We start from the raw sequence: 11,904 nt of genomic DNA on the forward strand, positions 1-11,904 counted from the left end.
GCATTCATGGAAGTACAAATCTATCGTGTCGGATATTGTCATCGCAAAAATTAATCTCTTCCCTAAGGATTCAGGGCAAGCCATTCTGACCTGGCTTCTTACATGCGCGTGCCCGCCTTCTGTTGTCTCACGAAGCCCCCAGATATGTTCCCATCCATCCCTTCCTTGTCACCTCCCTCTCTCCACTCAAATGTTTTTCACTCCCACAGCTGTGTCGTCCCCTGCAGGCTTTCTTCTGCCTGCCCAGCTGATGACGGTTTCCTGGCTCCAGCAAACTTCCGAGATGGTTACAAACAGTGCTTGCGGGGACAAGGGATGATCCTGACTAACAACAGCAACAACACCAAAACTAGGACAGTCTTGCAAGCATCCAGATGGGTGGCCGTCCCACATGAACCCTGCAATGCTGCTCTCTTCCTCCTCAGTGCTAAACAGGAACAATACCACTATTTTGAAATCTTGGGAGCTAAATAAACGAAGGCTTCAGTTGAGGCTCAATGATCAGTGCTGCTGAGATACCTGAACTGCTTTTCCCCACTTCATTCTTCTTAGGGATCTGATTACTTCATCGTTGTGTCTGCAAATTCTAAAAGACGAGTAGTTACTGAAAAATAAGAAAAAGCTCAATCCAGAATGTAAGCCTTGAATAAACAGGCCCTTTCTCCCTGCAGTTTTGAGAATAATTAGGGAAAGAAAGGCTCATTTAGTTTTAAAAAAATGGAGCAAGTACATTTCCTTTTACCTTGCTCATTGAAAGATTGTTTAATTGTTTTTATTTGCACAATATGGGCTTGTGCTTATATCTCTGATTTGGACTGCATCAAATCAGTGAAATATTGAAGTGAAGAAATGGTATGAGAAGATGTTTACAGCTTTGGTGTATCCCGCCAGTATTCTGTCTTCCCAGCAGCTGCAGTGGGACATGCTGTTGGTATTAGAAAGAGATGTGGCCAACTTTATTTTTTATATCTCTAAATGCAGCCCACAGGTCACCCCTCTGTCCTTTTGCCTTTGTGCTTTTGGTCTTCACCCTTCTCAGTGAGGCCCCAAAGCCGGGGCTGGGTTCAGAATCCCCAAGTTCTCTGCCACTGAGCACATGGTACTTAATTCCACGAGGTACTTAATGATGATTCCAAACTAACACAGAGGAAATGGATTAAAAGAAATCCTTCATACTACAAAGAAGTGCTAATTTCTGATAGGCTTTTTTTAGGTCCTGGGTGTAACAGTAACTAGCATTATGATTTGTGGAAACCACTCTGTTTTTAGTATTGAAGTGGGGTTGGACAAACATTTTTGTTTATTGGTGTGACTGTGGATAGCTTTCATACATTCTCAATTTGCGGCCAATCATCTGCCATTATTAGGGGCCTCAAATTAATTTTTCTTCTAATTAAGACTGAGGCTGGACAGTGAGTGATTCAGGAAGAAGCTAAGTTTCCCTGCATGTTCATAAAACTGAATTTGGGATCCAGTTGTGGAGACAAGCGTACCAATGTCTCACCTTAATTCTTTCACTTTCTTTTAAGTCTTTGACACAAACTCTTACTGGTCATCAGACAAAAAAATAAAGGGGTGGAGAAGTTATCTATTCTGCTCACATAAAGTCTAAGTAAATGAACAGTCATTAAAAGTCACTACTAATAATTCCCATACCAAGACAAAAAACACAGCCTGTTTACTCACCTCGAAATCCAGGTAAGAGAAGTACTGATTTTAAGTGGAAACAGGCTAATGTACTTGAACTCACTTTTTTGTTTGCCACAAAACCATCATCAAATGGGACCAAGTAACAGCCTTTGGAAGCCAAAGTAAATGGGACATAAATATTTTCCATGTGAAAAATCTCTGAATGGAAATTTTACGAACGTACATAGTTCCCACTGGCAATCCATTCATTGCTACAGTCTTCCTTCCCAGGACGCCCATCATTGCTGTCAGCTAAGTACTTGCCTCCCTGGTGCACTTTCCCTCTCCCCCCTCCCTCCCCGCTCCCTCTCTCTTCCCATTCCCAGATACTTTAAAGCAGTTAATGTAAGGGGAAAAGGTGGCAAGCTGCAGAGCCATCACATTTGAGCTGAAAATGCCTTGTTGGAAACTCTTCACTGAAAAATAATTCGTTAGTGCTGGAAACATGGGAACTGTGAAGAATGGGTTAGATCTGTGTTTTGCGCACACTCTATTTTCTTGCTAATGCTTATTTCAAGAGAAACCTTATGGCTGAGTAGATTTGTTCTGGGGATACTGATCTCATTAAGCAAGGCATGCTCCAAATATCACTTACTTCTCCAAAACTTGTTTCAACCAATTTATTCATTCCTTCTTCATATTATTGACATACAAAAGTTGTTGGGGCTAGAGATTTCATAACATACTAGAAGCTGTGTAATACACTTTGCATTTAAATTATTGAACTTTATTTTTAAAATTTCCACAGAATTTCTCCTAGGATTTATATTCTCAGATTCCATTCTGAGTACAAGTTCGCAATACTCATAACCTTTTCTATTAAAGAAAAATCCTAAATATTTTCTTTGCCTGTGTTATTTCTACCTCAAACTAATCACAAAATACATTGAAGCATAATACAACTGCATACCTTCTATATAGTTTTTGTCTTAGACAAAATGAGTTGGCCTCTTAAAAATTGAAAGAAGTTTTTGTGATCTCATTCAAATATAGGATGACTGTGCCTCATTTTTAATATCCCGTGCATCGATTATTTGCCATTTCAATATTTTCCATTTCCCATCAGCTGAAAATGGGAAAAAAGATGATGGCCCTTTGACCATTTTCTTCATAAATAAGTTGTTAGTTTTAGAAAGCAGTTTGCACTCTACCATTAAGACAGCTTTTAAGGAAGGGAATCAAGTAATTATTCTATATTCAGAGTCATCTGAAGATTTGTTGCTCGAGTTGTAAATAAGCACATGATGTTTTAGGTGGCATGTGTTTATTTCCGTTGAAGGAACATGTCCTATTTCTGAGGAAGGAAAGAAACTTGTAAGACATCAAATGTCTTGCAACACAGTTAGATGAAATAAATGTAAATGAATCAGAAACATGTGAATTGCATTTCAGTTAAAATTAATGGGCTTAAATAGAAGTGGGGTAAAGAGCTTGGGGAAAAGAATGTGGTAAGGCGGGAAGTGACATTTGTTTTGCTTTCATCAGTTGTGGGCTCTTGAAAAATGGCCTACTGCTCTGAATTCAACTTCATCCAGATCATCTGAAGCCTCCTGATAGAACTGCAGAGTGACACAATAATATATACATTCATTTTATAGCTTTATCTGGCTCCAATTATAATAATTATACTGTATGCATTAAACATTGCCACTGTGCAAGCCTTTAAGATCACTTTGAATTTGAAGTTAGTGGTTTTCCCACGTGATTCCCTTAAGGGTAAAGAAGACATGGTAATGATGCTGAAATGTATTGTTTCCCTCGGTCTCACACATCAGCTTCATCTTTATTTCTTCTTTCTAACTGAAGATGATCAGACATAAATGGAAAACAGGTGGGGCTCAGAATGTGCACACAGACGGATGTGATGGCAGGGGGAGAAAAGATGTTGGAAGAAATAGCCAGAGTGAGAGGAAGAGAATGAGAGGGGAAAGGAATAAACGAAGCCAGCAGAGTGAGAACAGCAAACCTAATTTCAAGTGAAGCCACCAAGTTACACCAGTTATTTGAGAGTCACAGTAATTTCATTCATAGTTTCATAGTCATATCATTTATGCTTGTTGAAAACAAATACATAGCTTTCAAAAATATATTTTGTGTTTTTCAAATTAAAATAATGCATTGCTCTAAAGATCAGAAAAACAATCAACAACAACAAAGGCTTACAAAAGAGTCTCCCTGCATCAAAGTCTGAGTACCTTTGATGAGGAATGAGACATCTAAATCATCTGAAAACAGGGACCTTTTAAATATTCCAAAGACTTCCAAGAAGCAAGCAGAACATGACCAGAGCATACATTTTTGTTTCTGAGATAACATCTGACACTGCTGAAGTAGCCTTCTAAGCACGAACAAGCTTTTCTGTGTGAACTAAGGTGTGGACGAGGGGGCTCTTGTGTGTGTGAAGAAAGTGTTTCTGCTCCCTATGTGCTGGGGCAACAGCAGTCCCGCATCTCTGGCTACTCACTGGAAGCACCAGGAATGGAGATGCCCTGCCTTCTTTTATTCATGCCAAACAGTACATTGTCTGAAAATATTCTGGAAGTGTTTGCCTCCTTGCTTTTGACCACCAGGAACTGTGTACAGCTGCTCTTACAATACCCGCTCCATAATGGAGCAGCACGTAAGAAGCTCTTTGGTTTTTCACCTAGCCATCCCCCCATCCTCCATTAGCACATGAGAAATGGAGCAGCTGGGATGACTTATTTCATCTGTACCCTTACAAGTGGCAGTACAACAATTATAACTGTCACTGAGCCCAAAGTCACTCTCAAGGGTTCTACTCATTAAGACAAAGTTGAATCTTAATTCCAAAGTTGGGTCAATGAAATTATATGAATAGCATCACCTTCATCTTTGTCACCATGAACAATCAGTACTTACGAATTCCTCTGTGAATGAAGTGTCACTATGGAGGGTCTGTATTCAGAACATTATTACAGTGGCATATGGCCTTCCAGGAATGGCATGCTGGGGCTCAGTTTCTCTCATGATTTGGTACCACCATGTGTCGTAACTGTACCAGGATCTCACCTCTGCTTTTTGTGTTATTCCCCCCATGCCAGGCCTACCCTTGCAGCAGCGATAAGGAATGTGAGGTTGGGAGATACTGCCACAGTCCCCACCAGGGACCGTCAGCCTGCATGGTGTGTCGAAGGAAAAAGAAGCGTTGCCATAGAGATGGCATGTGTTGCCCGGGAACCCGCTGCAATAATGGTACAAGGCCTCCTGACATGTTCCCAGGCCTCTTTCTTTTTCATGTTGGAGTGACAGGTGTCTTGTGGGTTGGTCTGATTGATCCTTACCTAGGCTCCCAAGCTAGAAAGCATCTTTCAGGATGGGGAGGGGTGGGTTATGATTTAGGTCATATAAGATTACCTGGGTTAACTTGCAAATCTTAGTCTTGCTGGGCTCTTTCCACTTTAGGTATTAAATGCTGTACACTGATCTAGGATATTGCAAAATTCAAATATTGCATAAAATAGCTAGGTGTTCTACTCTGCTGGACACATAAGCAAATACATGAAAGAGAACCAAAGAAAGGAACCTGCTGTGATTTAGTGGTGCATTTTTGAGTTCTTCTTCCAGTTTTATACCAGTTTATACTTCAGTTCCTGTTTTCAGGATGCCCTGTGGCACCTTCACACAGTGATGCAGTGATTGGTTCTTCCAAATAAAGATACAGGATTCTGTTCCCATCCCGGCTTTACCTCAGTGGATCTACAGGCACACAATTCAGCATTAGTAATAATATGAAGAATCACAGACAAACCATGAGGAAATCATGAACTGCAGAATTATTAGAAACTCTGCTCAGGCTGCCCACTCACATTACCAGGCTCATATAGGCACTCCTGCTCCAGTCTTGGGCCATAGACCTACTGTGAGCACCTTCAGCAGGAAGTGGAGGAAGAAGCGCTCACATCATGTTGAAAGACTGCAGTGGAGACCAAGGTTGTATTGTTAAAAGGCAAAATCCCTAATCCTTATGATAAATGTCCTGTCAGATCTTAAAACACAATGATGAATATTAATTTCTTTACTATGTCACTATTCTAAGAATGTCACATATTAATTTAGTCAGCTTTCTCATTGCTGGGACCAAATACCTGGCAACCACAATTAGAAGAGGAGAGGTTTAATTTGGTTCATGGTTTCAGGGGATTCAGTCCATGATCAGCTGACTCTAAAGCAGAAGTAAATGTGGAGTAAATATGCTTAGTTTATGGGGCTGGGAAGCAGAGCAGGGGAGCAGTGCCAGAGAGGAAGGGGCCAGGGACCAGGTATGGTAACCAAGGTCACACCTCGATGGCCCAGCCAGACATGCCCAGGAGTGTGGCTCACTAATCCCCTAGGTGGCTCTAAAATCAATCAAGTTGACAAGGCAGCTGAATTGTCACATATATACTCACAATGACTCTTAGAAATTAATTTTGTTTTTATTCATATTTTTGACCAAGGTCACTTGGTCATAAAAGAGAAAAAATTCAGATTAAGGAAGCTTGGCCTCAAACCTAAAGTATGCAGTACTCTGTCTCCCCAAATCAATAAATGAAGGAGTAGAGAGACAGTAGGCAGATAATACACAGATAATTGGGTTGTCAGATCATATCAGAATAAGGACCACAGCTTATGGAATTGATCTAACTAGTCTAACAGTTTACATCACTGTCTCCAGGCATCTGCATCCCAGTCACTGAAAGCATCCTAACCCCACACATCCCAGCTCTGGATGGCACTCGGCATAGAGATCGAAACCACGGTCATTACTCAAACCATGACTTGGGATGGCAGACTCTAGGAAGACCACACACCAAGATGTCCCATATAAAAGGTAGGGCTGCCTGTCTTTCTGTGTTTAATTTTTCTCATTTTATAAAAATGGAAAAGAAAAATGCAGATACTACTAATTAATTCCATTGGTGTAGAAAAAATTATAAGGAAAGTTCTCTAATGACAAGATTTAAATGAGTTTATTGATTCTTAATATTGAGGATGCTAGATTTTACATTGTTATAAAATACATACTCTGAGGATTATAGCATGTTAATGAACCATGTCCTCTTCTCAACAGGCATTTCTTTTGCTGTGAAATGTAGGAGAACATAGCTACACAAACATATCTGAATGTACCTATCAAAGAATATAGTACTATTTGTACTATAATTTGTACCTATCAAAGAATATAGTACTCTGAAAAGTAAAGGAGAAAATCTTTGCTGGCACATGATCAAATCACTAAGCTTTTGATTCCTTTCCTCACCTTTACAGATTCAGAAATTTTATTATACTCAACAACTAGATGATGTGTTATTCAAAAACTAATCTACCAAGATAATTGATTTATCATGGGATTATGTATGGCCATACAACCCCTTTCCCTATGCTGAAGTATTTCAGAAACCTAATCATTAATAGTAAACTTGCAAAGCATAAAATTTTTGAAACTTAGTAAAAATTCAAAAATATGAAACACCTTAATTTTTAAGGAGGCTTTTTCCCAAGTGTATTTTGTAGAATTCTTCTCTTTGAAGATGTCCTATGAATAAAAGCACCTCGTGTTCAAAGAGTTTTGTAATAATGCATCTCTCTATTCTTGGAATTTGACAATAAATGGGAATAAACAGAAGGCTCTGAGAAGTTCAGCAACGAGAAAATCTGGTTTATTTTTTAAACATTATTTCAATACTGAAGATTTCAATAAATAATTCTCCATAAGTGATCTTATTTTTTACAGTCCATGAGTTCCAGAGTTCATTTCCATACTTCCTGTTTATGTTCTACCAAATTGATTTATTATTATGTGAATATCTTTATTCCAACAGACCTTATTTTTGTAGTGATTTTCAAACTTTATTGATCATTGCTAATTACGTGTACCATTTTCTATTGGGAAATAGACATCTTCCGTTGGATGTGAGCATGTCCAGGTCACACAGTAGGACCACATCTGGGATGATGGGTAACCCTTGGATCAGGGGTAAACACACTTAGGCCTCGGCCTGTTTTTGATGTGAGTTTCTTTGGGAGCCCAGAATCACGCATTCAGTTAGGTGTTTGTCTGTGGCTCAAAACGCTAACAAAGTGACAATCAATAGAAAAGTTCGCCAAGCCCTGTGCTGTCAGGTTACTTACTCATCAGTTCAGCCACGATATGTGGGGGCTGTTTGCTGACTTAGTATTCTTTCTGGATAAAGTACCCAGATTTCTTTTTCCGCCTGTTGCCCCTGAGCCTGTTCACCCCCGGATGGGTTGACTGCCCTTCCTTTACTGTGCTCTGTCTCACGGCTTCTGTTAGACTGAATTTCCTGAGCTCTTTGTCAGATGCCCCTGGCTGGGCTTAGCCAACATATTCTAGGTAGTGTTTGGGCAGGACTGGGTTTCCTTGAAGCTTCAGCTCCTGTCGAGTGGACCTGGTAAGAGTCCCTTCTTGCCGCTGTATCCAACCCCGGGATGCTGACACAAGCTAAATATGAAACTGACTTATCATAGCTTTTCACCACTCACTACCAGTGTGGTCAGTTCTTTGCATGAAATAACCTGTGTTGAATACCTAGGTTCTGTTTTCTTGACTGGACTCCCCCTGATATATGGTCTTAGAAATCCTGGAGATTTCAGCCTTGTTCTTGAATCAGAGATTTGTTTAGATCCACAAAGGAGGCATAAAGTTAACTGGTTTCAAATCAACATTTATACTTTTTTACTCACTATGTAAAAATGAATGATCAGGGCACCATCTAAAAGTAGGTCATGAGGAAGTAAAGGAAAGAGCACAGGCCTGGCTCTTCATTCAGCTCGATATTCAGATTGCAAATAATGTAAACAGATGGTGGATTTACCTGACTAAAAGGGACAGCCAATCGGTAGGAATCCAAGACATTTCATTACAAATGGTAACTCTATGGAAGATGGTATAGGCAAAGGTGTTATATGTGCCTTCCATCGCTAAGTAGAAATTTATGGTGGCCTCTTTTGATCCTGTGGTTCCCCAGGGCACGAAGGAGATCCCTGCCTGAGATCCTCAGACTGCATTGAAGGGTTTTGTTGTGCTCGTCACTTCTGGACGAAAATCTGCAAACCAGTGCTGCACCAGGGAGAGGTCTGCACAAAACAGCGCAAGAAGGGCTCTCATGGGCTAGAAATTTTCCAGCGGTGTGACTGTGCCAAGGGCCTGTCTTGCAAGGTGTGGAAAGATGCCACCTACTCTTCCAAAGCCAGACTGCATGTGTGTCAGAAGGTCTGACCACTGTCGAGGGAAAGCATCACCAGCAGACTGTGAATTTGTGTATTTAATGCATTGTGGCATGGTGGAAAACAAGGTTTGGAATGCAGAAGAATGGCTAAAATGTGAATGTGCTGAGCATATAGAGCAGAGAAGGAAGGGAACATGGAGGAGGACTGAATGGATTAGGGTGGATGGCAAATGCAGAGCAACCAGTGTTTCCATTATGCAACTGGTTTATGTAAATAATGTACACATTTGTGAAAACGCTATTATTAAAAAAAAAAAAAGCACACCATGGAAATTACTGATGAGTGCCATGTGGCTTTCCAAGAGTTTAGGTTGTGCTGGAGGAGAGGTTTCCTTCAGGTTGGTGATTGCCTATAAAATTAACCTAAAAGCCATGGATCTATTCAGTTAACAGTTTAACAAATTACTCCCTGACCCACAATAAGCTCTAAAGCATGAACAGAGCAGATAAACAGGAAATGAAAACAGAGCAGAGTTAATTTGCAACATACAATCACTTCTTAATTTAGAACTCAACTTTATCTGCTCAATTAAAGGCCTTAATAGATAAGAAAAAAACAGAGTCAAGAACTTTAGAAAAATAACAAACTGATTTCCCCTCAAACTGTTTATTTACCTTTTTTTGAAAAATTAATTTCACCTATAATTAATAAAACCAATATAAGATAAAAATGGATTCCATATTCTGAAGGAATGACATCCATTTCTCTTGGATATACTGAGATTCCTACCCTGAATACATTTGTTTCCCAAACTGTACCCATTAATTGTGACCAGTGCAATATATGCACAGAGCAGAATCTTGGCAGACTGCAAAAAAATTGTAAAGATGTCTACAATATGGGGGAAACAAAGTTAATGGAGATACCATTGTTTTTTAAAGCTTTGACATACACTACATTTTAATAGGATTGGATGTAAATATGTTTATTTTTTACACACTCTACGGTAGGATGGGGTGAAGCTGGTAATGGTCCTGTCCCTAAGTACAGCCAAGGACATGGGGGAACTTTGTCAGTTGTCCAGAGTTTGGCCACACATGGGTCACATGTGTGACACACGGGTCTATGTGTGACACACCTTTGAAACCAGAGACAGCACAACCTGAAGGCAGTCCTCCGTGGGATTTTCTGTTTCAATATTTACATCCAGATGAGTTCAGTTTAAGGTCTCTTACCTTTTCAATACTCAAAATATTTATTTTATATTTTTAAGTCCTAAAGTAATCTTAATATGAGGTGGTCTCATGAAGCAGACCCCCGGGGTAGGTAGCACAGTGAGAGTCATGGTCCTGAAGCTTCTAACTGACCCCGGTACCATGCGAGGTGTCTGCACCGAGCTCTCTCTGCTATAGCTATTTCATTGCCAAATACATAGTTTTTGCTTTCTGCAGGCACTGAGGTTAAAAAGTATAATAACTTGTAAAATCTATATGTCAGTAATCCATAGAAAACACAGGCTCTAAATTCTTTTGAAAACATTTTATTGCCTTTTTATTTAACTCGCTTCTAAATCCTACGTCTAGAGCATATGAGAACAAAAAGTTTATTTTATGGTCGTTACTTTAAACTTTTATGAACAGAAAGTCACTCCTGAATCTTATTACAGTTATACTCCATCTGCAGCCTCAAATTCAAGTTCTCCAGATAGAAATTGAATCAGAGCCTGTATGGAGAATTTCAGCTTCCTGAACATATTTCCTAGGATGATGAAGATTTCCACACATGTCTGCAAAAACAAAAATTATATGCTACTTGACCCAAGAGCCCAAGTTGATGCCATTGGGCTGTATAAGCTTGGTGAAAGGAAACGGGAACATTTTCGCCAGTCATTTCTTATATAGCCGCTACATTTACACTCTGGTTCCTGTATCATTTCCCTTATGTTTACTTTATGCTTTCAAAAATTATTATTTGAAGTAATTTATTTAGAGGAAATGTTAATGAGATGTATTTTCTTATAGAGATATTTCTTACAGAAAGCTTTGTAGCAGAATATATTTGCAGCTGTTGACTTTGTAATTTAGGGGAAATGTATAATAAGATAAAATATATTAAATTTTTCTTCTTCCAAAAATTGAATTCAAATTTCCTTGTGTTTTGCTTATGGGGAAAAATGCTCATCGAGTCATAAATTCTCCAAGATCAACAGGATTTGGGCTGATTTTGCAGCCTGAATATGAATCCTTCAAATGACCTCTTACTGTGAGGTGATCCAAAGTGGTTTGCTATTACTGAGGCAGCTCATTTCATGGAAAGACAGTGGTAATCATTGGAAAGCTATCTTTTAATGAAATAAAAATATTCCACCTTGTGATTTCCACTTATTTATTCTTCCTTTGCTTACTGGAGCTTCTTGGAATAAGAGCGCTACTTAAACTTCTTCAAAACACTTGAAAACAGGCAGCACATTCCAGGATCTTCCCCTGAGGTTGAATTTTTGCAGAGTGGAGATGGTTAGGGTACTGGTTCATTCCCAAGTGGCACCAAGAAGCAACAAAGTGTCTTTATCTGTGGGTGGTGATTGGCTGAGTTAAGGATCTGAGGAACTCAAAACTACTTCCTAGGAAACAGCTCTTCTTCCTGCCTTCTGACCCTAGAGATCTTAGTGTTTGACGATAGTGCTGACCAATTGTGACACCCAGGATAGCTGGGAAAGCCGACATTGTGTCAGACTTGTTAAGGCTGGAAATATAGAAAATAAATATTCTGTGATACCATGAATGGATTTAGTGTATTTTTAGACTATCACAGTTATATGGGTAATATTTTTCTTTTATATTGCACTCAGGAACATATTTTGAGAAGGACAAATAGTCCTGACTTCCCTTGTTAGCCAAAAAACAAAATACCTCATGACCTTAGCACTTCAGAAGAAACTTTCAATTATATTTCTTTTTTTTTTCATTCAAATTCAGGCCAGTTAAGTTTTCTTAGGAAAAAAAAAGATGACGGATGAACCTATCA

General features: G+C 39.3%; 1 protein-coding gene across 1 annotated transcript in view; it reads left to right on the forward strand.

Annotated features, from left to right (window-relative positions):
• Dkk2 (dickkopf Wnt signaling pathway inhibitor 2) overlaps window positions 1-11,019 on the forward strand; it is a 93,341-nt gene extending 82,322 nt beyond the window's left edge. The window contains exons 2-4 of the mRNA XM_004866231.4: window positions 4,752-4,902; window positions 6,365-6,520; window positions 8,679-11,019. Of these exons, the coding sequence (XP_004866288.1) occupies window positions 4,752-4,902; window positions 6,365-6,520; window positions 8,679-8,929 (558 nt within the window). The 3' untranslated portion in view covers window positions 8,930-11,019. The remainder of the gene's footprint in view (window positions 1-4,751; window positions 4,903-6,364; window positions 6,521-8,678) is intronic.
• The last annotated feature ends 885 nt before the right edge of the window (window positions 11,020-11,904 follow it).

This window comes from Heterocephalus glaber, unplaced genomic scaffold, assembly GCF_053883595.1.
Source record: "Heterocephalus glaber isolate CG9 unplaced genomic scaffold, H.glaber_assembly_v1.0 deba00001688, whole genome shotgun sequence".
Lineage (NCBI taxonomy): Eukaryota > Metazoa > Chordata > Mammalia > Rodentia > Bathyergidae > Heterocephalus > Heterocephalus glaber.